Raw genomic sequence first — 27,326 nt, 5'->3', positions numbered from 1 at the left:
AGGGAGTCTTCCCAAGGTCGCATGGCCTTGCAGGGGTGTGAACTTCAGTCAGGTGTGACTCCAAGTTAGATCCACTTACACTGCCCCAGACAGGTCTCCCTTCCTTTTTTCCTAGGCATTTTCCCTACCGCCGTCAGCTCACAGGCTCAGAGGACCTCAGTGACAAGTAAACCTTGACGGGCTGGGACTGGAGGGCTTGGCGCTGCCCAGCTGTGGTGCCGTCTCCAAATGCCTGACTGCTCTCGCTCTCGGGCTGGGCTGGCGGAGGGCAGGGCCGCCTAGGCATGCAGGGGCCGGGCCCAGCTGCGGGGCTGCTGCAGGCCTCTGCTGTGCTACCTCGAGCCCGCCCTACAGCTGTGTCGGTGTCTGGCCGTCTCCTGTAGCAGGGGTGTAAGCCCTTCCAGGGGGCCTGCAGGGTGGGGCCAGGAAACCAAAAAGCTGGACTTGCTTCTCACTTGCTTGGGCCCCTTCCCAGGCCCCGGCAGAGGCCTCGGCACATTTATATCTGTGATGTTGTCATCTTTTTCTTAAAGAGGGCCCCAGATTGGACAAGCATCAGGCGTCAGGAAACCCAGCTCCGTCCCCAGGTTGGGGGCAACAGAGGGCGCCATCCCCTCCGCACGTGCTTCCTGCTGGCCGGCTCCCCCAACTTCCCACGCACACGACAGGGGTGAAGCCTGGAGAGTCAGCGGGTACGGCAGGGCCGACGCGAGGGACTCAGGGCTCCCGTCCTTCACAGAAGGCCCAGATCCAAAGAGGGATGTCACCAGCCGGCCCCTGCTCCATCCCAAACGGCCCGGGGGGGGGGGGCGGGGGGGGGCTGGAGGCTCCGACCTCCACTTTCCAGCCGAGACGACGGGGGTGTGGGGCGGAAGAAGCGGGCGGGGGCCCCCCACTCCACGGCCCCCGGGATCGACGCCCAGGATGCCGAGCCCCGGGGGAGGCGGGGCCGCCGGGCCGCCCGTGGCTCCGGCAGCGGGGACCGGCGCCGCGGGGGGAGGCGGCCGCGCCCCGCACCGTCTCGCCGCAGGCCCGACCTCGGCCCTTATCTGCTCGGGCAGCTTCCGCCGCCGCCCCCGGGGAGCGCCCCCGCCGGCTGCTGCCCAGCCGAGCAGAGAGGGGCCCGGCCCGCAGGTGAGGAGCCGGAAGGGAGGCGCGGCTGCGGGGAGGGGGCGCCCGCGCGGAGGCCCCGCCCCCGCAGCATCCCGCCCCCCGCCAGGCAGGGGCCCCCCCCCCCAGCTGGGCGGGACACCGGGCGCCCTCGGGGGTCCCTGCAAGGCCCGGGGGGCGGGGGGGGGCCGTGGGGCCGGCGCGCGCGGCGTCGCTAGGGACGCGGCCGCCCCCGCGCCTCCGCACACGCGCGCGCGCACACGCGTGCCTACACGCGCACACACGTACGCGCGCACGCGCGCAGACACGCGCACACACGTACACACGCGCGCACACGTACGCGCGCGCGCAGACACACGCACACGCGCAGACGCGCGCGCGCACACCAGAGTCCCTGGCTCCGGCGCGGCGGGGAGAGAGCTGCAGACGCCTCGGTGAAAGCGAGCTGCAAGACACACGCTGCAGGAGACGGCTGACGTCTGCCATGCACAACCGGCCATGGATAAACATCAGAAATACATCCAGGGCTCTTGCAAATCCATAGGAAACACAAAACACGTAATCCGACAGAAAAATAGATAAAAGACACGAACAGGGCTTTTTACAGAAGCAGCAGCACATCTGTCCCCTGAACATCTCAGGGATGCTCAAGCTCATTGGCGACGCGGGACATGCAAATGAAGACCACAAGAAGACGCGGTTTTATACCGTTTCAAGGGCACAAATGAACGCGTCTGGCAGCGCCGCGGGCTGGAGGAGAGGTGGAGTCTCGGACTCTCCAGCGCTTTGTCAGTCAGAGTGCAACTCCGTACACCCTCTGGGGACAACAATCCGGCCTTACACGTGAAGCCCGGCGGTAGATCCCCCTCTAGGCTTCAAATCAAGAGAAACTCGGATTGCCACATACACAGTACTAATGAGAAAAAAAATATCGAATTGTACACTTTAAATATATGCAGTGCGCTGTGTGTCCAACTGTATCTCAATAAAAGTTCTAAAAAAAGAAAGAGACAGAGAGAAATTTGGGCATGTGTTCCAAGAGACAGGCACAGGAACATTCAAAGCTGCACTGTTCTGAACAGCAGAAATCTAGAAAATAACTCCAATGCCCACGGACAGGCGAATGAGTAAATAAATTGCAGAGGACCCATTCACGCAGTGCCACATCATTCAGCAGTAGGGCAGAGGAACAAGTTCCACCTAAGATCATGAATGGATCTTGGTACTTGTATTGTTGAGTGAAAAAGCCAGTCCAAGACGACAAACACTTCCTGTGAAGTTCAAAACCAAGTCAAACCATATCTCTACAAAAAACAATGTCGGTTTCTTCCTTCTCATACTTTTGTTATTAGGAGATGACACGATCACCCACCCAAAAGACTCAAGAGTAATACTGAGAAATGATTAGCACCAGTAAGATGTAGCTGGCTTACCAGGTAGCAAAGGAATACATAAAAATAATTCGCCTTCCTGTGCACTACATTTATAGTGTCATGGGAAATCGGTTCTTTTAAGTACCCACAAAATGTAAAATACCTACATGTAAGCTCATTAACAGTTCTGCAGGACCTCTATTATAAAAATCACTGAATAATGTAAAAGAAAACTTTAAAAGAGACTTTTCCCTTCTTAAAAAAAAAAAGCCCAAATTGGACAGAATATTGTCTGTTATGTTTCTTAGAAGAAAAAAAAAAGGACTTAAAATTCAGATTCTCCCAAGAAAGAAGCAGGGAGATGGGATGGGAAAGGGGTACCAAGTGCACGCATCTATGAGTAAACACAGGTGGAGTAGAAGAGAGGCCTGCAAAGGGTCAGAGCCCTGCACGCAGTGCAGGGGAGCTCCCCCCACGGTGCACTCCCGAGGCCGCAGAGGGGAAGGGGAGACCTTAAATTCATTTCTACAGACATTAAATTCAGGGTATAGGCAAGAGTTTGCCTTCCTTTCCAGCAGCCCACACCGGGGGTGGGGGGGGGGGGTGGGCTGGAGAAGTCCCATTGTATTCAGGGTACAGGGCTCAGGGCTCCAAGACACCACACTGAGGGCCTGGATGGACCCAGAAGGCTTTAGAGAGGAAGTGGCCTTGTGAACGGGCTGGATTTCAATCGACAGAGATGCTGGAAGGGGAAGAACAGGCCAGGCCTGCCAGGGGTGGGCTGGGAGTTACAGAGGGGACTGTAAAGGCCGAAGGGCCGGCAGAAAGCAGTGGGGCTGGGCCGCACGGGCTGTGTGTACACGGGCTGCCCGTGGCAGAGCTGCTGGCGGGCGGGGGCTGTGGAGTCACCAGGCACCGTCGGGCCAGGGCTGGAGATTCAGGGGAGAAGCCACCCCAGGAACTCACGAGGGAGCTAAGGCTGCCCTGGGAAACGCCCGCTGAGAGACGGGTTGGGTCAGGGGTTGCAGAGTGGCAGGTGCAGTCTGGAGAGGCAGAGCTGGAGGCCACAGTCAGAGCAGCAGGGCCCCGGGTGAGCGCTTGGCTCGGCCTCACCCCCTCCGGGACCCTGGGCACCCTGAGCCTCAGATGCTCTTCTCCGAGAGATTGCTGCCTACCCGCAGGCCCCCGTGGAAAGCCCTGAGGAGGCAAAGGCCTGCTTTCTCACAGAAGGCCATACTCTGGAGGCAGCAGAAACGTGCCCATCCCAGAGCCTCTAGCCCTGGACCGCCAGAGGAGGGGGAGGGTTGTCAGAACACCGGCAATGCCAATGCCAGGCTGTGCGGGTCTCACAGCCATCTCCTGGTCAGTAGGGCCCAGGAGCAGTCCCACCTTCCAGAAATAGGGGACTGAGACCTCGTTGTTGAGAAAGGCCCCCAGTAAAGGTACCAGAGCCAGAAACAACGTGTCACGGTCAGACCCTGGGCAACTCAATAAAATCAGAGAAATCAGTCCACAGCCCTTGCAATCCCAGACGCCTCCCACCCGTGCTGAGCCAGGCCGTGCCCAGGCTCACCCTGCCCTGCTGTAGTTTGTCTGCCCGGTGCCACGATCCAGGCACTCCCCGAGGCCTCCAAACCAATCGATAAATGTGTTGGAAGACATTCATTTGTGCTCAGCAAGGAGAGGAGAGGGGAGGCCCCCACCTTGTGTCTTTAAGGGTTCTCTTCATCACTGTAATCCTTTCTTTGTACCCATGTATCCAACAGAGGTAAATAACAATATCTAATCCTTAAGTAGAACCTCCCATATGCCAAGCATAGTTCTGAGTGTTTTCTGTGTTCATTCATTCAATCTTCACAACTACTTGATCTAGCAATCCATTTTCCTGATGAGGAAACTGAGGCGTAGGGAGTTAAGTAATTTAATATATACACGACTGATAGATTTTACATATCTATTTTTTACAACATTGCATAAATGTGATCATATACATGTTTTTACAAATTTCCGTTTTATATTTCTTCCTCTCCCCACCATGGAATCCATGTTACTACCCTGACGTGTGATCGTCTATATTTTTTATTTACTGAAATTAAAAATGGATTTATATATGCCAATACCTACAATCACAAGTACTCACACAAGTTTCCTTTCTGTCATTATTTGAAACTCGTGGATCATATTAAAAACATCTCTCTGCATCTCCCTTTCCTCACGTGTCCACACCTGGGAGGCCCCGGCGGACACCGCTTTCAGCAGCCACGCGCTAGCCCGCCCACCGCCTCTCTGCTTGGCCCCCCAGGCTCACGGTCATCTTCTCGAGCCCCACCCGCACCCCCACCGCACGAGGGAGGCTGGGGGTGGGAGTTCCGGGCCCGGGGAGGGGACCGGGCAGCGGCGAGGCGGGCGGCGGCGCTTCCAGCTGGGTCTCGCCCCGCCCCTCGCGGGCGCCCGGCCTGTGTGATCGTGAAATCACGTGGATGCTGTGAAGCGCTCTGCAGACGACGGAGGGATCTGCCTACACCGGGGGGCCTCTCAGAGACCCCAGAGCGGCCGCCCCGGCAGCCCCGGGCGCGGGGCAGGCGGGGGTCCCGGGGCCTCGCGGGCACAGCGGGGGCCGCCTGGGGGGCCGGGGCCGGGGGGCCGGGGCTCGGCGCTCGGAGCCCCCCCCGCCGCCGCCGCCGCCCCGCCGCGCCCCGCGGCCCCCGCGCGCCTCGCTGAGCGCGGTGCCGCCCGGCCCGGCCCGGCCCGGGGAGGACGCGACGCGGAGCCGCCAGGCCGGGCCCCGCGGCCGCGTGGGGGGAGCGCCGCCCGCCCGGCCTCCAAAGGGTTACGCGCCCCGGAGACGCGGGCCTGAGCTTCCCGGCGAAACCCCGAAGCACAAAAATACCGCGATGAGTAAGAATAAAATTCCCTCCGCGGAGGCTCCGGGCGAGGCCCCCGGCGGGCACTTCCCCTTTCCCCCCGGCCCGGCCCGGCCCGGCCCGGCCCGGCCCGCGCGCCGCCGTCCGCCGGCCCAGCGCGCCCCCGTGCGGCCGCCCGCCGCCCCTGCGCGGCCCGAGCGGAAGTGCGCCCGCCTCCGGCTCCCCCGCGGCCTCGGGGCGGAAGCGCGCGCCCACCGCCGCTCCCCCGACGCCGCGGCGCGGGGCGCGTCGGGTTCCGGACGGCTCCCGTGTGACGTGGCCGCACGCGGGGGGCGGCTCCGGCCCGGGGGCCCGGGGGCCGGGCGGGCGGGGCAGAGCCGGGGCGGGGCGCGGCGCCGCAGCTGGATGGCCGGGGCCGCCGGGAGCGCCGCCGCCGCCGCCGCACGGTGAGTGAGCGCCCGGCCCCGGGCCCGAGCCCCGCGCGGGCCGGACTCCGCCGATGCGCTGGCCGGGCCGGGCCTGGCCTCCCCGCCCGAGCCCGGGCGCCCGCCTTCCGCGGGCTCTGCCTCGCGCTCGCCCCGCGCGCCGCTCCCCGTCTCGCGCGCTCCCCTCCTCCGCATGCGTCTCCGGCGGGCTCTCTGGACTCGGCCGCCCCTGCCTGTGCTTCCCCTCTGCTCTCGGGCCCGCTCGGGGCCCCCCTCCGGCCCCGGACCTGCGGTCCCCTCGCGTCTACGTGACCCGCCTCCGCCCCCAAGGCCGGCCTGGCGCATCCTGCCTTGGTCCCCAGGGGAGCCCCGCGGGTTTCATCAGGGTCCTGGTGAGGCCCGGAGATCCTAGCCCCGAGCATCCTTTCCAGCCGCTTTCCCTCCCTCCCGCCTCCATCAGCAGATGAGGAAACTGAGGCAAGGACATCCCTGGCTCAAGGTCACAGCCAGCATGAGGCAGGGCAGACCACAGCTAAGCCTCATGCCTGAGTTTCCAGGTTGAACTTCCCTCTTGGCTGACTCACATCCAGGTCCTGGGGTCTGCCTGCTGGGTACATTCCTGCTGCCCGGAGCTCCTGGGCTCCGGCAACGTAAGGAGGGGTCTCTGTGCCTCCTCCGTGCCAGGCACGCTACCCGGTGAGCAAGCCCCTCTCTTCTGCACCACCGTGCGAGCCAGGCAGTACTTATCTCCCTCCTACCGGGAAGGAGGCTGAGGCTCAGAGAAGGGCTTCAGGGACGTGTCCCCAGTCAAACAGCTGTAAGTGCAGAGCACAGAGTCAAGGGCGGGTCTTCAAAGCCTGTGCTCTGCCCGTCTGCGAGGCAGCTCCTAACGGAAGGATCCTCTCTCTTCCTTGCCGCCTCCGGCCTGGCTCCGTGCCCCAAGGATATCGGACTCATTTCCTAGGAAGAAGCCCTCGTGCTCTTGACCTAGCTCGGCTGCTTGGTCTCCCCTCCTGTCCCTCCTAACGGCGGCCCCTCGAGCTAGACAGTGCTGGCCGCTGCCGTGGCCAGGGCTGTCCTGGGGGTGTCCTCACTGGGCGCGTTCTGGCCGCCAGGCACCCAGCTGGGCCGCGCCTGCCGGTGGCTGAGGGGAACCCTGCCAGCGCCTCGCCCTGTCATTAAGGAGAGTTTAGCCTCAGGCGGAGAGGCTGACACACAGTCTGGAAGTGGCTCCCAAGGAAAAACAGCGTGGGCCTTGGGAGTGGGGTGTGGCGAGCAGCCCCTGTGCTCTCTGCACCCACCGCTGGGTCCTCAGAGGCCCTGGGGGGGGGGGGGGGCGAGCAGGAGGGCAGGCGCCTTGGCCCCGGGGAGTGGGGGGAGGGTTAAGATGCCACGTTTCCTGAGCAGGTGTGCGGCCACGGGCGGCAGCTCACGTAGGTGGCCTTTGTGTTTCCAGCACGTGGCATGCCTGGATGTCCCTGCGCTGGCTGCGGCATGGCGGCACACAGCCTCCTCTTCCTCGCTGCCCTTGCCCTGGGGCTCCTGGGAGGGGCCGCGGCTTCCCAGCAGGCCCTCCGGAGCCGGGGGGCGGCCGCGGCCTGTCGCCTGGACAATAAGGAAAGCGAGTCCTGGGGGGCCCTGCTGAGTGGAGAGAGGCTGGACACGTGGATCTGCTCCCTCCTGGGCTCCCTCATGGTGGGGCTCAGCGGGGTCTTCCCGCTGCTCGTCATTCCCTTGGAGATGGGGACCACGCTGCGCTCAGAAGGTGGGGACCCCCCCCCCCCGGCAGCCAGGGGCAGCCGACGGCGTGGGAAACACGCTGTGCTCTTCCTAGGGGAGCCCGCCCTCTCGTCCCCAGGGGCAGTGCGTCTGTGGGGGAGGGCGGGGACTGAGTACAGTCCCTCACCTGGGCCCAGGGAGCCAGGGTGCGCCACGCTCCCGTGCTCATTCGTCTGTGCGTCTGTTCATTCAGAAAGATGAAAGTCAGCAAACATGCACTGTGAAGCAAGAGGCAAGCCTGGAAATAGGAGGTCAGGCTGCCTGGGTTCAAATCTTGGCTCTGCCACTCACCCGTTGGGTGGTACTGGGCAGGTTCCTTCACTTCACTCTGCCTCTCGCTCGCAGCCTTAAAAATGGGGGCAATAATAGTATCGACCTCATCTGGGTCCTTGTGAAGACTGAATTAACTAATATTGGAAAAGCACTCAGATGTCTGCCCCGTGCAGGGAAAGGGCTCCGTGTTCGCAGAGGCGCGTGAAGCGCTGCCTCTCCCTTCAGGGCCTGCTTCGCGGTGCCAGGGGGCGCCCGGTGGCCAGCCCGCCTCTGGGGAGGGGACCTGGGAGGTGGGCGCCGCTGTGGCAGAGGCTCTTCCTTGGCTGCCCTCTCATACCGTGTGCGTGTGTCCACACGTGGCATGCTGTAGGGGGGGTGCCCAGGATCCGATGCAGCACTGCTGAAGATGCAGGTGACTGCCACCGCCACCCAGGAGCAGGACGGAGTGGGTGCGGACCAGGCCCCCCCCAGGGCTTGTGCTGCCGGCTGGGCTCAGGAAGTGTCCGCTCAGCGGGTGGTGATGAACGCAGCTCTGCCAGGCCCTGGGCTGAGGGCTGGCGCCACGCTGTGAGCAGAGCCCTCTCCAGGCCCCGCTGTCTTGCCTGTGTATCACGTCAGCCCCCCTCCTAGCATCCCTGCGAGGTCAACCTAGGGAGGACTTGGATTGTGAGCTCCATTTTGCAAATGGGGAAACACAGGCACAGAGAAGTTCTTTCAGGAGCCCAGGGTCACCCAGCCTGCAAGCAGCAGCTTCCCTGGGCTCCCACCCCACCGCCTCGCTGCCTCTTCTTTCTGGGCCTCAGCGTGTCTGTCGAACTAAGGGTTTCAACAGTGCCCTCTTAGGGCATTTCCAACTCTGGAGATTGCATGGCTGCAAACGTCCTCAAAGCTCTGCCACTTTTCTGAGAGTAACAGTGGCTGAGAAGAGAAAAATTCACATTTAATGAGTGCTTGTTTAATTCCCACAAGGTCACTATCAGATGGATAAAATTGTCCCCAGTTTACAGGTGATGAAACTGAGTCCCGGAGGTAATCTGCCCAGGGTTACCAGCTGGCGGGCTGGGGAGCCGGGACCTGTCAGGCTCAAGCCCAGGCTCTTAACCCTGAAGCAGCTGTGGCTCCACCGTCAGGCCGCAGGTCGTGGTGTTTTCCTGCTGAGCACCTGCCGTTGCCGGGACTGGGGGGTGGGGGACCCAGGAAGGCCAGCAGCCCGTGTCCAGCCTTCCGGAGACTTACCGTCGGGTCGGGACCACACGAGGAGCCCAGGAAGCTGGGTGGGCAGAGGTCAGGCCAGAGGCTCTGGTGCCCCAGCTCCCCGGTCCCGCGTCTCTGCCTTGTAGCTGGAGCCCAGCGCCTGAAGCAGCTGCTCAGCTTTGCCCTGGGGGGGCTCCTGGGGAATGTGTTTCTCCACCTGCTGCCCGAGGCGTGGGCCTACACGTGCAGCGCCAGCCCTGGTGAGTGAGGCGGCAGGCTGGGGCAGGAGGGGGGCGGGCAGTGGGATGGCCTGGGCCCCGCCTGCTCTGCAGAATGGCTGAGAGGGGCTCTGGACGTCTGGCCGGGAACCTGCCCTGGTCCCGGTGCCCTGGTCCCGGTGCCCTGGGAGTCCCTGGGGCCCAGCCACCCCCCAGCCTGTCGCGGCACCCCGCCCGGTCACTGCCGCGGACTCGGTCCCATTCCAAGGGGCCCCGGCCTGGCCTGGTGCCTCCGTGCTGCCCCCTGCAGGTGGTGAGGGGCAGCGCCTCCAGCAGCAGCAGCAGCTGGGCCTGTGGGTCATCGCTGGCTTCCTGAGCTTCCTGGCGCTGGAGAAGGTGTTCTTGGACAGCAAGGAGAAGGAGGGGACGGGCCAGGTGAGCCCCACGCCCCAGAGCCTTCACAGGTCAGCCTCTGTCCCGTGGTGGTGCCCGTGCCTGGAGGCCCAGGTGCTGAGTCAAGCCCTGAGAGAGGGTCCCTTGGCCCTGGCCTGGGAGGCTGGGCCGGCGTGTTTGGAAGGATCTGGGCATCAGCCCTGCCGTGGTTCGTTCCCACAGACTGACCGTGGCAGCAGTGCGGGAGGCAGAGGGCCTGTTGGGTTTGGGGGCACCTGGCGCATCCAGCAGCAAAGTCTAGCCGGATAAAAGGGGCATTCCCTGTCTCTCTCTCCATCTCTCACTCCCTTTCTGTCTACGCTGGCCGAGGGGGGGGCATCTGATGTCACCTCTCCCTCCTTCTCCTGGCCCTAGGCCCCCAGCAAAGACCCCGCAGCTGCTGCCGTGCTCAATGGAGGCCGCTATCTGGCCCAGCCGGCTGCCGAGCCCGGCCTGAGCGCCGCGGTCCGGAACATCCAAGTGAGTGGCCCGCTCGGGGCCCCCTCCGCCTGCAGCTGCCCCGCCCCAGGTGGCCGGCCTGGCTCAGCCCCGCCTGCCCAGCTGAGTCCGGCTTTCTCTCCCCTCACGCAGGTCAGTGGCTATCTCAACCTGCTGGCCAACACCATAGACAACTTCACCCATGGGCTGGCTGTGGCTGCCAGCTTCCTTGTGAGCAGGAAGGTGAGCGGGGCTGGGGCAGGCGGGGCCCAGGCCATTCCAGCAGGAATCATGGTGCCTCCGTTGACCAGTTGGCTCTGCTTCCAGAATAGCTCGCCAGTCCATCTCCTTCTTGCTCCCTCCGTCACAGCACCCTCATCTAAGCCTCCTTGCTGCTCTCCTGGACACGGCCTCCTTTTGTCTCAAACCGCCGGTCTGTTCTCCTTGCTGCAAACACTCCTTATGGGAATCACAGGCCTCTGCCAGGCTGCTAGGCTTGGGCCCTGCCTGCTTCTAGATGCTTCTCCCCTCTGCCCTCTGCGCTGTGGCCCCTCTTCTCGAAAGGCTAAGCTCTTTCCCCTCTGGTAGCCTCCACCTCACTGTTGCTTCTGCTTGGAATGTTCTTTTTCCCACTCTTTGAACTGCTGGCCGTCATCCTTCAGAACTCAGCGTAAAGTGCACTTTCTCCAAGAGGCCTCCACTGACCCCTCATCTGAGTGACACGCATCACGTCCCGTGGCCCTCCGTCCGTCCTTTCCCTTTAGCCCCCGTCACGGTGTGTAACCGCGTGGTTCTCTGCGTGGTTCCTCAGTCCTTGCTGCTCCACTCCAGACTCTTAGCTTCCGGAGGGCGTGCTCCTTGTCTGTTTTATTCGCTGCTGTATTTCCAGTGGCCAAATGGTATCCAGCCGGGGCACCCAGAGCAGAGTAGGTATTTGTAGAATGAGCGGACGAGTGGGCGCCCAGGCCCTCGGCACAGACCCCACAGACTCCCCTCCCTGCAGATCGGGCTCCTGACCACCATGGCCATCCTCCTGCACGAGATCCCCCATGAGGTGAGTGCCCGCGGGTCCCCGCGACCGGCCGTGGCGGTGCGGAGCTAGGGGGAGGGCTTCGGAGTGGGACTGCCCAGCAAGGCTAGGCTTGGGGGGCTGCACCACAGAGACCTGGAGCTGCTCCGCCTCCCAGGCTGCAGCCACCCTTTCAGCTGCGCTCCAGCCACCTCGGGCCTGGGGGCCCAGCACAGGGGATGCGGGCCGGGGGGTCCCGGCCGTGGGGCTGGTGCAGGGGGCTCGGTGTGCGTGTCCATAGCCGAGATGCTCAGGGGATCTGGCCCCACCGGGGCCCAGAGTGATCATCCGGACCTCCCCTCAGGTGGGCGACTTTGCCATCCTGCTCCGGGCCGGCTTTGACCGATGGAGCGCAGCCAAGCTGCAGCTCTCGACGGCCTTGGGGGGCCTGCTGGGCGCCTGCTTCGCCATCTGTACGCAGTCCCCCAAGGGAGTAGGTACGGGCCTGGTGGGTGGTGGTGGCCAGCAGAGGGGCCCGAGCCCAAGGGCACAGCTGCCCTGACCCCGGCATCCAGGCCAGGGTCCGCCCCGGTCCGGCCCGCGGGAGGGAGAGCGGCACACGGGGCTCCCCAGACGCCCAGCCAGTCAGGGCTTCTCCTCCCGCTGCAGAGGAGACCGTGGCCTGGATCCTGCCCTTCACCTCCGGCGGCTTTCTCTACATTGCCCTGGTGAACGTGCTGCCCGACCTCCTGGAGGAAGATGACCCATGGTGAGCTACCCGCTGGCAGGGCCCCTGCCCCCTCCCTGCCAGCCAGGGCCGCCCCTGAGCCCTGCGCTCCTCCCCACAGGCGCTCCCTACAGCAAGTGCTGCTGCTCTGCACGGGCATCGTGGTGATGGTGCTGTTCTCCCTCTTCGTGGAGTAGCTGTCCCTGACGCCCCCTCCCCGCACAGCAATAAGAGACTCGGACTCACTCTGTGCCTGTGTGTGTGTGTGTGTGTGTGTGTGTGTGTGTGTGTGTGTGTGTGTGTGCGCGGCAGAGAGTGAGCGAGCCTCCGACCTCACAAGAGGATGGCGTGTGTGTGTGGCGTGCACGTGACCAGAGGTGTGTGCGAGACCGACACTGTGACCCCCTCGTGTGCCTGCCCCCGGCCACACGGTGACCTTCTCTCCTGGCCACCCTGTCGTCTTGCACCTCCTGGAGTCAGCGGTGAGGGACGGGCGCACGGGCCCCGGGCAGAGGCCTCCGCCCACCGGGATGCCGAGGGGAGTGAGGGCAGCCCCGGGAGCCCAGGGCTGCAGGGAGCCCCACAGCGGTCTCCGGCTGGGGCCTCACGGGTCGCACGTGCCCAGCCCCGGGCAGCCAGCGACCAAGGCTGGGCGCCTTCTCTCTGCTGTGTCCCGTGTCCTGGCCCTTCCTTCACCAGCTCCAAGGCCAAAGAAAGGAGAAGCAGGTGCTCGTGTAGCCCCAGCCTCACTCAGCACCGCCCGCCGCCCCCCGCAGCACGGAACCGGGGGGCGCTTCCTGAGGCCTCTCTGCGCGGCTGCCCGCCCCGGGCCGGCTCCTGTGCCCCGTGGACGCTCCCTGGCAGCGCCGGCAGCTCGTGCCACCTCCAGCTGCCAAACGGCAGCCAGCGGGGCGGTGAGCAGCCCCGGACGGAGGCTCCGCCGTCTGCTCAGGGCCGCACGCGCCCGCACAGGGGCGGGCGCACACGCGGGGGGACGGCAAGAGCGCGCGCGTGGCCGCTGTCCACAGCCCCCCGCCCCCCCACCCCGCGCCCCTCGTCCTGGCCCGCTGCGGGGGAGGGGCAGGGGGGAGGCCGGGCGAGGCCCCGCGGTGTCAGCACTCAGGAATGTGCTCTGGGAGAATGCTGAAGCCATGATCCCCAGCTCTTTCCCTTGGCCGACGCCCAGGTCCTCCCCTCCGCAGCCAGGCTCCTGCCCTGCTGCTCGAGCGCGGGCGTCCCGAGAGCTGGCCATCCAGAGGGTCTGAGTGGTTTTACAGCAGCGTTGCTGTGGGTCCCTTTGTATCTGTAAATACCTGTTCTGTAGAGGAGATGCAAATAAATACGACACAAACTGGCTGCCTGTGTTGCGCACACTCGAGCCTGTGGTCACGCAGGGCTTTTCCAGGCGCCCTGTGCTCCAGCCAGGTTGGCTGCTCCGCAGGCCCCAGCTCCTGCGGCCGCCCAGCCGGGATCCACCGTCGCCCGCGCCTTCTGGCCCTTCTGCTCGTCTCTGAGCTGTGACTTTTGGGGTGCTTCTCAGAACAGGGTGTAATACTTCATGTTTCCGTGGTTTGTTTTGTTGTCAGCTTTTCATGCCACTGAAACAAGCCTGGCTCTAGGCTATGATGGCCCACGTCACCCTCAAGGGCAGGGTCCTCACAGACCTATGAACCAAGAGCTTTTTCCCCGCCTGCCCTGATCATGTAACCACAGACGGGCTCTCCAGCCACAAAAGCACCTCCAGGTGTGGCCTCCATGAAATTAAGTTACTTTTCATTAGAAAGAAAAGAACGAGCTCTGTATTCTAAACCATGCCCTCACCTCCACCGACTATGCTGAGGACAGACAGCGTGCGGCAGTGGCGGGGCCGCGTCCCCAGCGCCCTCGGGGAAGGCAGCCCCGGGAGGCGGAGCCCGGCCTCCTCTCGTGCCTTCAGCGGGCTGTGGGCGGAGAGCACGTCTGCACCGCGTCACAGAGTCTGGTACAGGGGCTGGGAGGCCAGGCTGGCTGTACCTTCAGCCGGGAGCGCCGGGCTCTCGCTCAGGATTTTTAGCCAAAAGGGACCTGTCTCAGCTGACTGTGCCGCACCCGAGACCTGGCGGGCCCGGGCCCGGCAGGGCCAAGGAGGGGACCCAGGGCTGCCCGCCAGCCCCACCTCCCCTCGGCCGGCACCGGGCGCTCCTGCTGTGCCGGTCCCCGGGGCGGGCAGGTGGCCGTGCAGTCGGGGCGCTCAGCCCGCTGAGGGGGGCAGCGGGGCCTCAGGGACAGCCGAGGACTCCGAGGTCAAGGGTGAGGGCGGGGGAGCCCACCACAGGGACAGCACAGGAGCGGCAGTCAGCAGCTGCGACTGTGGACACGTCCCCTTGGTGGAGGGGACGCGAAAAGGATAAAGGGCCAAGGGCGAGCGGATGGCGTTCTGAAGGGCTGCCGCTTTGAAAGGCCATTCAGGGGGCGGGCAAAGCTGCTGACGACAGCACAACAGAGAGCAGGCTTTACTCCCCGTCCTGGATCTGAACCCTAGCTATGCCATCGAAGAGGAGTGCAGTCCTGGCCCGGCTGCTCAAGTGCTTCTATAAAATGGGGCTACCCTATTGGTAGTTCCTGTGATTAACGACAGAAATAAAACCACGCACAAGACCGGCACAGCACGTGGCCCAGGGTCAGCCCTCAGGGAACGGTGAACCACTAGGTCAGGTTCCAGGTCGGGGGAGCTGGAAGGCCGGTGGACAGGAGAGGGCCAGCAAGACCGTAAAGGAGACGGATGGGATGTGGGGCCCGCCGGGGAGCGGGCTGACGGCAGCACGGGGGGCAGAGGACACGGCACGGCCGCCGTTAGGTCTGAAGCCCTCTCAGGCTGGGTCCTGCTCACGGTTCATCTTCCAGCCAGAGGAAACGGCCAGCAGCTAAAAGGGACGTGTAGACACACAGGAGGCGTGGGGGCCAGGTGACAAGGGAGCAAAGCCCCAGAGCCGAGGGCCAGAGCGCCACACTCGAACGGGAGGGAGAACCCGTCTGGTTTCCCTTCAGGCACCTCATACTAGAGCTGCAGCGCAGCAAGCCTGGAAAGCTCAGAGAGGCGGGGCCGGGAGCGAGGAGAGAGCTCTGCAGGGACACGGTGGGGGAGGCCGGGAGGCCCTGGGGAGCGGCTGGGGCACACACCCACCCCTCCGAGACGGCCTCACGCTGACAGGGGGCTTGAGGCGCACGGCTGTCTCGGGTCTCCGGGCAGCAGCACCTGGGGAGCGGCCTCCTGCACGTGCCCCCAGCCTTCCACTCAGAGCCCGGAGGGGCGAGACAGACGGGCGGCAAGAACCCAAGACCATCCTTTATTACCAACTGTAACCAGCAAAAGACCAAAGAACCGGGGCGGCAGGCGACCCCCTAGGCGTAGTACTGCAGGTTGGCTTTCTTCTTGGCCTGCACCTCCAGGATGCCCTCCATGTAGTCCTCGTGCGTGAGCTCCGTGGCACCCCTGCGCAGCGCGATCATGCCCTGCACCCAGGAGAAATGGGCTCAGGGTGCCTCCCCACACCCCTAGGCCGGCTCCCAGGAGCCTCCGCCTTCGCAGCCTCTTCCCCTCGGCAGCCTCCACCAGCCTGTCCAGGGCAGGAGGCCCGAGCACCCGCCCACGCAGCCCGCCACTCACCGCCTCCACACACACGGCCTTGCACTGGGCCCCGTTGAAGTCATCTGTGCAGCGGGCCAGCTCCTCGTAGTTCACATCAGGACTGGGGGGTGGAGCGAGACCGCCGGACTCAGTCACTCAGGGGAGATGTCCTCCCACACGCCTCCCTGAGGCAGCGAGGTCAACTCGCCGTGATCACAGGCAAGTCCCCTCCCCACCGTGCCTGTTCTCTTCTCCGCATGAGATGCGGAGAGGAAAGGAGACAGGTCAAAGTGGGTTAGGCCGAGTTACTTCCAGTCTCTCTTGAGCTCTAGCGTTCTAGAAATCTGCACCGGAGACCCCGGGATTCAGCCTGAGGCAGGGGAGCAGGAGGTCGTGGAGACAAAAGACAGCCCTCCGTCCGCCTCCCAAGCAGCTCGGGCCCTGCCTCAGCACAGCACTGCCGCTGCCGCTTACGGACCTCATGTGCCAAGTCCTGCCCTTGACATTGCTGCAACCCGTGAGGTCGGAGCCCTTATCCCCAAGACCCAGATAAGAACACTGAGGCCTAGAGAAATGACGCGACCTGCAGACGGTCACACAGATCTGAACCCAGGTCTGTCTGGTCCCTGGCAGGACCGCCCTGGGCCATGCTAGGCTGCGTTCACCTGCTGGGGCCGGGGAGGCCAGGACACAGGGCCTCCGGCCTGCACGCCTTCCCATCAAGGGGGAGGGCGTGTTGGGGGATGCAGGGGGTGCAGGTGGACTCCAGCGGGCAGAGCACCTAGAACAAGGGCCTGGGCCCCAGCGAGATTCTGTCAGGCACCTGGGGAGAAATGGAGGCTGGCATGCGGAACTGCGCTGTGTGTGAAAGGGACACGGAGACGGAGGGCGGAGGCCTGGGGAAGCTCCGTACGAAGAGGACAGAGACAGCTCTGCTGCTGCCCCTTCAGGTCCCAGCGCCTTGCTCACGTCCCCGCCTACCTGACGTTCATCTTTCGCGAGTGGATCTGCATGATTCTGGCCCGGGCCTCCTCATTGGGCATCGGGAATTCAATCTTGCGGTCCAGGCGGCCTGAGCGGAGCAGGGCAGGGTCCAGGATGTCCACCCTGTTAGTGGCTGCAATTACCTGAGCAACAGGAGAAGCGGCAACTTGAACTGAGGAGGAAGGGTTCAGAGACAGGCAACAGTCACGGCCACAACAGGCGACGAGGCAGCCCGGGGTCCAGGTGAAACCAGCAGGGAATATTCAAGAGCGACCCTAATTCTAATTCTAGCTGCACTAACTAGATAACAGAGAAGATCCCCTGACCTCTAAGCCCCACGTTCTCCACCTGTGATGTGATGACAACACTTACCTTCACTTGGGTGTTCGGCTGGAAGCCATCCAGCTGGTTCAGAAGCTCCAGCATCGTCCTCTGTACCTCCCGGTCCCCGGCCTTCTCACTGTCAAACCTGGGGCACACAGGAGGCCCGAGACACTGGTGAGGCCACAGCTCGGGGAGAGCCCTCCCCTCCTCCACCACCAGAAGCCCAACCCAACCCAACCTACCCAGGGTAGGGAAAAGCCTCACTCAACTTGGGGCCCCCAGCCCAGGGATCGGCATAGAAATGGTGTCAGAGCCTGGACAGGCTCCTAGGATCATGTGCTGGGCTGACGATAAAACAGTGAGCGACACCCGCTGCCCGGCCTACGCCCCTGATGAATGCGTCATCACAAACGGAGCTAAAACTCAGAAATACAGAGATCTGGCCCAGACGCGGCACGTCACAGGAAGCCAGGCAGGCGTCCTGGAGCAAGCGTGCCTCAGGCTGAGATCTGAAGGCTGAAAACACACCGGATGGGCAACCACCCAATGGCGAACAGGGGAAAAGGAAAAGCACGTTCCAGAGAGGAGACCACAGGTGCAAAATGTCTCCCACCAGAGTGGGCCTGCACACCGAGGGGACGCTGTGGAGGGAGGGGGAGGTGAAGCGGGGACCGGAGGAGGCTGGAGGGGAGCAGGCGCAGCCACCAGGGGGCCTTGCAGGCCACGGCAAGCCCAGCATTTGTCAGAGAAGCAACGGGGAGGCCCCGGGAGGGAAAGCAGGACCTGTCTGCGTGAGGGACTGTGGGTGCAGGTGAGGGAAACTTTGAAGGGACCATGCTGGCAGCTGTGAGGAAAAAGGATGGTCGGAAAAGAAACAAAGCAGAGCGGCTCGCTAGGAGAGAACTGAAGAAGTACAACCCCAAGAACAGAGCTGCCACCATCCCAGGGGTGTAGGGAACAGGGTGGGAGAGCTGGAATTTAGAACAATCCCCCTGGCGGCACCCAGCACCCCCTTACCGCTTGGTGCCGATGGCATCCAGCTCATCAATGAAGATGATGGATGGAGCTTTCTCCTTGGCCAGGGCAAAGGCGTCCCGGACTAGCTTGGCACCATCCCCAATGAACATCTGCACCAGCTGGGGGCCAGCAAGCTTCAGGAAGGTGGCCTGGGGTGGAGGTGGGGTTGACAGAACCCGGGCAAAGGCTCAACAAGAGGCCCCTTCGATCTGAGCCCACTGGCAGAGCTTTAGCCCCCATCCATCTCCTCCTCATCCCTCCCAACGCGCTCACCTTGGTCTGTGCGGCACAGGCCCGGGCCAGCAGGGTCTTCCCCGTACCCGGAGGCCCGTACATCAGCACCCCCTTCGGAGGCTGGATCCCTAAGTTCTCAAACTTCTCCTTGTGGTTCATTGGCAGGACAATGGCCTCCACCAGCTGCCAGGAAGAAGTCCTGGGTGAGGAGAGCGAAGCCCTGTGGGCTCCTACAGCCCAACCCCGAACAGCTTCAACCCCTGTCTATAACCCTCTACTCCAATTCAGGGACCCTGTGCTCTCCTTCCCCCACATCCAGAGGACACAGAATGCTGTGGGCTGGCTATGGGCACCCCAGGAACAGATGGATAAGGGAGAAAGACACTGGGCTAAGAACAAGGAGACGGAGTTCCGGTCCTGGCTCTGGCCTAACCTCCTGTGATCCTGGGCAAGTCATTCCGTCTCTCCAGATCTGTCTCCTAAACTGTTACATGGTCTCCTCCTTGCCTCCCTAAGATGCTAAGAGGCGCCCTGGGGGAAAACGCTCTGGTTGCTGAAGCAGAAAAACACAAAAGGCTGGTGAGGCTGCCACGCCTCCCTCACCTCCTGGATCTGCTTATCCAGGCCCCCAATATCACTGTATTGCTCTGTGGGCCTCTCGTCCACCTCCATGGCCTTCACCCGCGAATCGTACTCTGTGGGCAGGGTCTCCAGGATCAGATAGGAGTCTTTGTTCACGCCCTGGAGACACAGCACAAAGACTTCAGGTGTGTCCCAGCTCAAGGCCTACCTACGTGGCTGGGTGACAGATGTCCATACAACAAAAAGAAAGATATGGAACTGGGCAACAGGAGAATTAAAGAGCAGGCAGATCTGCTCTCAGACTCCGCAGGCTGCTCGGCAGACCTTCAGGACCCACCATGGCCTGGGCCGCGGCCTCGACTCATCAGTGGGAGAAACCTCGCTGGAAAGGCCCTGCCTGGGCGCAGGGACACCACTCACCACCAGGTCTCCTGGCTTCAGCTTTTCAGCATCCACCAACCCAATTACAGGCAGGAAGTACGTCTGTAGGAAAGAGTCCACGTGCAGCCTCAGTTACTGCCCTTAGTCAGGCGCCCCAGTCCTGTCCCACCGCCACCCCTCACCCTCCTCCGCTCTCCTATCGTTGAGCCAGCCTCACCTGTCGGGTAGAGGTTTTGATCACTGCACACTTGCCCTTCCTCTGGGAATCCAGGTCAATATTGGCACCATCTTCCTCCTGATCGTTGGGATCAACATCTAGAAGCTGGGAAAGGAAAAAGCTCAGATCAAGAAGCCCCGCTCAGCCCCTGGAACCCTCCAGAGCCCAGCGCTTCTGAGAGGATAGTCTCAACACTCGCGGGGCTGGGCAACCCTACCTCACTCCTCAGACTAGCCTTGAGCCCAGCGAAGGCGTGGTTAATAAACCAGAAGATTAGTAAGCTCCCTTCTCAGGTGTCACTTCTCTGCACAGAGCTCACCTACCCCCAAGCAAGAATAACCAGTGGAAAAGGACACGTGAGGCTTCCAAGGCCTTTTCAGGCCCTACACATCCCCCTGCACGTGCTCACTGGAAAGGAAACCCTAGGAGGTTTAGCTCTTGCGTGCAACTCAGGCCTCCAAACGCCCACCCACTCTTTCCCCAGTGGGCCCACCACAGGCGGTCTCCAAGCCCCACTGACCGCTCGCTTCCCTCCACACACACACACACACACACACACCTCGATGACGTTGGAGACCAGGTAGGGCAGGGTCTTGTTCACTTTGATCTTCTCGCTGTTCTCTTTGATCTTGTCCTTCATGGCCTGCAGCTCGTGGGTGACGCGCAACACCTCGCTCTTCATGATCTGGGACGAGGCGAACGGGAGCGAGCGCTCAGCCTCAGCTCGCGTATCCCGGGGCCCGGGAACGGCGGGGCGTCATCCCGGCCGCCGGGGGCCCCGCACGCGGCGCGCTCCGAGTGCGCGGCCGGCTGCGTCCACGCCGGCGAGGCCGGGCGGGCGGGCGGGCGGGCGGCCTCCCGGGGAGGCGCTCGCCGCGGGGAAGGGCACAGGGCAAGCCTGAGCGCGGCAGACACAGACCGCGGCTTCCGCCCTCTGCCGCGGGCGGCACGCTCTGGCGCCCGGCCCGCCGCCGCCCGCCCCCCGCGCCCACCTTGATCTCGCTGTCCAGCAGCCGCGTGCGCTGCACGATCTCCTCCGTGGACATCTTGAGCACCTCCTCCCCGATGCCGTCTTGCTGTCCAAGAAAAGCGACGCGCTTTCACTCAGGGCGGGGACTCCGGCCCGCGCGGGAGGGCAGCGGGCGGGAGTCGGGCCCCCGGCCCAGGCGCCGCGCGCCCCGCGACCGGCGGGACCCCGGCCCGCCTCCCGGCCGCCGCCGCCCCGCGCGCACCTCCGCCTCGTCCCACACGGTCGCCATCTTGTCCTGCCGAGTCACGGCCCTCCCGGGCTTCGGCAGCAGCTTCGCCTCCTGGAGGAGGAGGCCGAAGCCCAGACGCGGCAGGAAGCGCGGCGCGGGGTTAACAGCCTCGCTCCCGGCGCCGGCGCCTGCCTGGGCCGGCCCCCTTCTCCAAGCGCCTGCGCGCGCCGGAACCCGCCTGGGCCGCGCGGCCACCGCGAAACCGCTCCTCCGGCCGAAAAGCGGAGGCCTCCGCGGCGGGGCCCGCCCCCGCGGCTCCTGACAGGTTCCCGCCCTCGTCGCGCGGGCGCCGGCGCGGGGGCCGCTGCGCTATTGGCCGGCGCGGGGGCCGCTGCGCTATTGGCCGGCGCGCGCGGCGGGGCGGGGCCGCGGGCCCCGAGGGCCCTTGGGAGCTGTAGTCCGCGTCTGGCGCGCGACGGGAAGGGCGCGGCCCGGGGGTCTGTCCGCCTCGGAACCTGGACCCGTTAGGGAGGCGCGGAGTCCCTGGGGTGGGTGGGCCTCCCCCGATCCGCCGAAGGCCTGAGCAGAAGGAAAAGCGGACCGTCCCCAGAGGGAGAGGGCCCCTCTCCCGCCGGACTGCCTGCAGCCGGGACGCGGGTCTTCCGCCGGCCTGGGGCCGGAACTGAAGCATCAGCGCGCGCAGGGTCCGGCGCCGGCTTGCCTTGCGGACCGCGGGGACCTCCCACCTCCGTCCTGGGCGAGCCACCGCCTCACCGTGCATCTCCCTGCACGTGTGACACGTGTGACACGTGGCCCCTGCTGGGTCTGTTCCTCTGCAGAACCCTGACGACCATCCTTCTCAGAGTCTGCTGTTGTGAACAGTGTTGAATACGTCACAAAGCTGAAAGAATAGACGACGGGATACCTGTGCGTCTTTCACCTGGATGCACGGATTGAGTACATTTTCCGTTTGCTTTTGCTCTGTGTGTGTACGTGTGTGTTTCTGGAACGTTTCAAAGTAAGTTGCAGGCTTCATGACACGCCACCTCTAATGTTTCAGCTGCGTCTCCTAAGAGTAAAGCCATTCTACTGTGTCACTACAACACATTATATAGCATGCTATATTGTCATACCTAAAGAATTTAAGTGATGCAGTAGTACCTAATATACATATTAATCCATATTAAAGTTAAATCCATCCATACATTTAATCCATATTAGAATTTCTTCAGTCATCTCCAAAACATCCCTTACAGCCTTTAAAAAAAAAGAGAGAGAGAAATCCAGTATCAAGTCAAGGATCACACACTGCCTTCAGTTGTCAGGTCTCTTGAGCCTCCTTTCGTCTGGAACAGTTCCCCAACCTTTTTTGGTCTTTCATGACATCAACATTTTTGAAGCCTCCAGGCCAGTTGTCTTGTGTAGTCTGTTCTGAACACAGCAACCAAAGGAATTATTTTAAAGCCTCATCAGATCATGTCCCTCCTCTGCTCAAAACCCTGCAGCAGCTGTGAGACTCGCTCAGCGTGAAAGCCAAGCTCCCGACAACAGCTCCAGGGCCCTGCAGGTTTCCCCTCCCCCACGATTTCCTCCAGGACCTCGACTCCCCCTCCTTTCCTCCCTGCTCACAGTTACAGGGCTCCTTGCTGCTCCGGGACCAGGACAGGGCAGCTCCTAACTCGGACTCTGTTCGGTTCTCCAGAATGCTCTTTCCAAGAGATCTTCTTGCTTCACTCCCTTATCTTTGCTCCTTCAAATCTCTGCTCAGATGCCTGCTTCGCATCCAGCGCCATGCTCACAGCCTTTAAATGCTGCAGCCTGCCCCTCCTGGGCCCTTCCTGTGCCATACTCCTCAACCCCTTACCCTGTGCTACTCTTTTTTTTTTTTAATTATATATTTTTATTTTGAAAATAATCTCAAACCTAAAGAAAAGTTGCAAATACAGTGCCAATAATTTTTTTTCTTGCATCATTTGAGAGAAAATTGCTCACTGGATACCACATCACCTCAAATACTTTGGTCAGAATTTCTTACAATCAAGGAAATTTTCCTACTTAAGCACAATACAGCCTTCAGTTATCAGGAAGTTAACCTTGATATGTTTCTACCATCTAATCCTCAGACTCCATTCAAATTTCACCAATTGTCCTAATAATGTCCACAGCATTAAAGGACATACTGGATCCATAGCTGGATCCCGTCCAGAATCAAGGCCAGAATTAGAGGTCATATTTAGTTGTAGTTCTTTAGTTTCTTTCAATCTGGAATCATTTTTCAGTCTTTCCTTGGCTTCATGACCTTGACACTTTTGAATTTTACAGTTACTTTGTAGAATATTTCTAAATCTGTGTTTATCTGGTGTTTCCTCATGACTTTTTAAAATAAATTTATTTATTTATTTGGCTGCGTTGGGTCTTCATTGCCCACTTGCCGTGGCCTCTCTTGTTGTGGAGCATGGGCTCTAGACACGCAGGCTTCAGTAGCTGCGGCCCGTGGGCTCAGTCGTTGCAGCTTGCAGGCTCTAGAGTGCAGGCTCAGTAGCTGTGGCGCATGGGTCTAGTTGCTCCGTGCCATGTGGGATCTTCCTGGACTAGGGATCAAACCCATGTCCCCTGCATTTGCAGGCAGACTCTCAACCACTGTGCCACCAGGGAAGTCCTTTCCTCATAATTTTACATTCACGTGATTCATCTTTGCAGGAATATCACAGAAGAGATGCTGAGTTCCTCACTCCATTCATTCAGGTAGCAGTTGATTTCATTTTATCTCATTACTGGAGATGTTAACTTTCCTCACTTGATTAATCTGGAATCTGCAAACCATCTCCCCTGTGAGGTTTTTCTTTTTCCCCTTTGAAAGTAATAAGTATTTTGTGGGGAAGTACTGGAACTATGTAAATATCCCATCCTTCTTCATCAAGTATTTAATTTATTCATTTATTTATTTACATCAGTATTGACTCTTGTTTTATGCAATAAATCATTGCTATGGACTGAATGTTTGTATCCCTGCCTTAAATTCATATGTTGAAGATCTAACCCTCAACGTAACGTATTTGGGCATGGGAAATTCGGGAGGTAATTAGGGTTCAATTAGGTTATGAGGGTAGGGCCCTCATGATGGGATTGGTGACCTTATAAGAAAAGGAAGAGAAGGAGACCTTGCTCTCTTCCTCTCTACACATAAGCACAGAAAAAAACCCATATGAGGACACAGTGAGAAAGTTGCTGTCTGCAAATTTGGAAGAGGGGCCTCACCAGGAACCAACCCTGCTGGCACCTTGATCTTGCACATCCAGTCTCCAAAACTGTGAGAAAATAAATTTCGATCGTTTTAGCCACCCAGTGTATGATATTGTGTTATGGCACCCTGAGCCAACTAGGACAGTCATTAATGGGCCAGTGGGAGCTCATTCATTCTGGCTCCTGTGTCCTTTTGAGTCCTCATTATTCTATCAGCTTTCTTTGCTTTCTGTCATAAGATATTCCAGGCTCATCTTGTACTTCCCCTGGCCCAGGCCTCGAATCAGCCATTTCTCCAAAGAGCCTGGGTTCTGTTAGTGGAATATGGTATTTAGAAGCCAAGATCCGGGTGTTAGATGTGCTCATTGCTACTGTCATGTCACTCCCAGGCCAGCGTGCATGTGCGTACACACGCATGCACACACACACACATTTGTAACTGTATTTCTCTATTTAGCTATATATTTTGAAATCCAATAGTTCACACTAATCTCTACAATTCCATTTCAACACCATTGGGTCCCTTCTGTTTTTCTCCCTTCAATTATTTGTAACTCTCTTCTTCAATAATGACCTGGTAGAAATACCATGTGAGCCAGCAATTGAACTCCTAAATATATTCCCCAAATAATCTAAAACAACTATGCAAACAAATGTAAATGCATGTTCATAGCAGTATTATTCATAATAGCTGAAAGGTGGAAACAACCCAAATATCCACATTGGATGAATGGATAAACAAGTTGTGATGTAGGCAAACAATGCACTATGACTCAGCCACAAAAAAGAATGAAGTATTAACACATGATACAACATGGATGAACCTCAAAAGCATTATTCCAAGTGAAAGAAGAGAAACACAAAGCTACATATTTTATGATTCCATTTATATTAAGTATCCAAAATAGGTAAATCCATAGAGCAGGTTGGTAGTTGCAAGGCAGTGGAAAGAGAGAGCCTTATCTACCATTTGTTTTTCCTTTCATCTTTTGAAACTCCGTGTTGAATGCTTTTTGACTAAGTTTTTGTTTTTTTTAATTTTTAAAAATTGAATCATTATTAAACAAAAAAATTATATAATAATACTGAAAAAAAATAATAGTGACCTGGCACCTATTACCCTTAACATGTTTACTTATTTGATCAACCCTTCTGTGTAATCGGCTTCTCATTGCCAATCGGTGCCAGTTCTCAAGGCACAGATCCTTCCTCAGTCCATCTTCGTTCAAATGCCCCATGTACATACCCTATTTGCTCCACTCAAGCTCTGACACCTCCCACCCAACCTTCTCCAACTTGGGCGTCTCCTTAGCCCACTTAGGCCCCAACAGCCCATGCCAGCTGCCGTCCTCACCTGACTTGGTCTCTGACACTCTGCAGGGGGCCATGTCCCAGCCGCCACCACCACCACGTGGATGCTTCCCTCACTTTACTCAGGCTCCCGTGCTAGGCCTTCTCCTCCAGGGTGTCCTCATCGGCCTGCTCTGACTCTGATACTCCACACCAGGCTGCCTTGTGCATAGCTGCCCTCCTTGCCCTGTTCAGGCTCCAGTTCCCAGACCACCATCTGCATGGATGTCCTCCTCACCTTGCTTGGCCCCAGTACCCAGCACCAGGGCTTGTCCTTGTGGGAACTCCTATCTCGCCCTACGTGAGCTCTGACACTCCAGGGTGAGGCACCCATGTGTGTGGGGGCCCTTCTCTCCCCACACAGGCTCCACCTCCCCCCACTGGGGCTTCCCCTGTGTGGACACTCTCCTCACCTAGTTGGGTTCCAATATCCCATACCAGGCTACCCCTCCACACGGATGTCTGTCTTGCTCTGTCCCACCTGATGGTTTTAGGACTGACAAGAAGGGAAGGAGATGAGGATGAGGAAGAAAAATGCTGCTCTATTTTTTTTTTTTTTTTTTGCAGTGCGCGGGCTTTCTTTAGTTGCGGTGAGTGGGGGCTACTCTTCGTTGTGGTGCGTGGGCTCCTCACTGCCATGGCTTCTCTTGTTGCGGAGCACGGGCTCTAGGCGCATGGGCTTCAGCAGTTGCAGCACATGGGCTCAATAGTTGTGGCTCACGGGCTCTAAAGTGCAGGCTCAATAGTTGTGGTGCATGGGCTTAGTTGCTCCGCGGCATGTGGGATCTTCCTGGGGCAGGGATTGAACCCATGTCCCCTGCATTGGCAGGCGGATTCTCAACCACTGCGCCACCTAAGAAGCCCCGCTACTCTATTCTCTACTGTTCCAAAGCACTTATCACTTTTGTATTAATCTGTTAGTTTCTGCTGTTAGTCTCACCATAACAAAATACCACAGACTGGGCGGCTTAAACAATAGAAATGTATTTCCTCACAGTTCTGGTGGCTGGAGGTCCAAGATCAAGGTGCCAGGAAATTAGATTTCTGGTGAGGCCTCTCTTCCTGGCTTGCAGATGGTTGCCTTCTTCTTCTTCTTTTTTTTTTTTTAAGAACTTTTATTGAGATACAGTTAACAGACAATAAACAGCATATATTTAGAGTGTACAATTTGGTATCCCAATCTCCCAATTCATTCCCTCCAACCCTCCCTGCTTTCCCCACTTGGTGTCCATGTGTTTGTTCTCTACATCTGTGTCTCTATTTCTGCCTTGCATTTCCTCTTTCATTGTTGTTAGCATTTGCCTTATGTATTGAGGTACTCCTATATTGGGTGCATATATATTTATAATTGTTATCTCCTCTTCTTGGATGGAACCCTTGATCTTTTTTTTTTTTTTTACTTTTTTGGGGGTACATCAAGTTCAATCATCTCTTTTTATACACATATCCCCATATTCCCTCCCTCCCTCGACTCCCCCCCACCCTCCCCGTCCCAGTCCTCTAAGGCATCATCCATCCTCGAGTTGAACTCCTTTTGTTATACAGCAACTTCCCACTGGCTATCTATTTTACAGTTGGTAGTATATATATGTCTGTGCTACTCTCTCACTTCATCTCAGCTTCCCCTTCACCCCCCGACCCCCAAACCTCGAGTTCTCCAGTCCATTCTCTGCATCTGTGTCCTTGTTCTTGTCTTGTCACTGAGTTCATCAGTACCATTTTTAGATTCCGTATATATGAGTTAGCATACAATATTTGTCTTCCTCTTTCTGACTTACTTCACTCTGTATGACAGACTGTAGGTCTATCCACCTCATTACACATAGCTCCATTTTGTTCCTTTTTATAGCTGAGTAATATTCCATTGTATATATATGCCACATCTTCTTTATCCATTCATCTGTTGATGGGCATTTAGGTTGCTTCCATGGCCTGGCTATTGTAAATAGTGCTGCAATAAACATTATGGTACATGTTTCTTTTGGGATTATGGTTTTCTTTGGGTATATGCCCAGTAGTGGGATGACTGGATCATATGGTAGTTGTATTTGTAGTTTTTTAAGGAACCTCCAAACTGTCTTCCATAGTGGCTGTACCAACTTACAGTCCCACCAACAGTGCAGGAGAGTTCCCTTTTCTCCACACCCTCTCCAACATTTGTGGTTTCCAGATTTTGTGATGATGGCCATTCTGATAGGTGTGAGGTGATACCTCATTGTGGCTTTGACTTGCATTTCTCTGATGATGAGTGATGTTGAGCATCTTTTCATGTGTTTGTTGGCCATCTGTATGTCTTCTTTGGAGAAATGTCTATTTAGGTCTTCCGCCCATTTGTGGATTGGGTTA

General features: G+C 59.5%; 2 protein-coding genes across 4 annotated transcripts; one reads left to right on the top strand and one right to left on the bottom strand.

Annotated features, from left to right (window-relative positions):
* Nucleotides 1-5,685: 5,685 nt before the first annotated feature.
* Nucleotides 5,686-12,102, top strand: SLC39A13 (solute carrier family 39 member 13). The gene is given in 11 exon segments (XM_057748813.1): nucleotides 5,686-5,793; nucleotides 6,363-6,468; nucleotides 7,229-7,537; nucleotides 9,165-9,278; nucleotides 9,547-9,671; nucleotides 10,044-10,148; nucleotides 10,260-10,349; nucleotides 11,110-11,160; nucleotides 11,480-11,623; nucleotides 11,625-11,884; nucleotides 11,964-12,102. Coding segments are annotated over 9 exon segments (1,266 nt in total). The 5' UTR covers nucleotides 5,686-5,793; nucleotides 6,363-6,468; nucleotides 7,229-7,236; the 3' UTR covers nucleotides 12,040-12,102.
* Nucleotides 12,103-15,152: 3,050 nt separating this feature from the next.
* Nucleotides 15,153-20,684, bottom strand: PSMC3 (proteasome 26S subunit, ATPase 3). 3 transcript variants are annotated; one of them, XM_057750931.1, is made up of 12 exons: nucleotides 20,421-20,684; nucleotides 20,181-20,264; nucleotides 19,748-19,873; nucleotides 19,189-19,293; nucleotides 19,011-19,073; nucleotides 18,612-18,749; nucleotides 18,048-18,191; nucleotides 17,775-17,923; nucleotides 16,806-16,902; nucleotides 16,431-16,576; nucleotides 15,489-15,570; nucleotides 15,153-15,334 (listed from the first exon to the last, which is right to left on the bottom strand). In XM_057750931.1, the coding sequence occupies exons 1-12, from the start codon at nucleotides 20,445-20,447 to the stop codon at nucleotides 15,224-15,226; spliced, it is 1,272 nt and encodes a 423-aa protein (XP_057606914.1). In that variant the 5' UTR covers nucleotides 20,448-20,684; the 3' UTR covers nucleotides 15,153-15,223. The 3 variants fall into 3 exon arrangements, with proteins under 3 accessions (XP_057606914.1, XP_057606912.1, XP_057606913.1); XM_057750929.1 differs by having other exon boundaries at nucleotides 20,181-20,260; nucleotides 20,421-20,561; XM_057750930.1 differs by lacking the exon at nucleotides 19,011-19,073 and having other exon boundaries at nucleotides 20,421-20,588.
* Between the last annotated feature and the right edge of the window lie 6,642 nt (nucleotides 20,685-27,326).

This window comes from Hippopotamus amphibius, chromosome 9, assembly GCF_030028045.1.
Source record: "Hippopotamus amphibius kiboko isolate mHipAmp2 chromosome 9, mHipAmp2.hap2, whole genome shotgun sequence".
In the NCBI taxonomy this organism is placed as follows: Eukaryota; Metazoa; Chordata; class Mammalia; order Artiodactyla; family Hippopotamidae; genus Hippopotamus; species Hippopotamus amphibius.
This window is presented reverse-complemented; position numbering and strand designations above follow the sequence as displayed.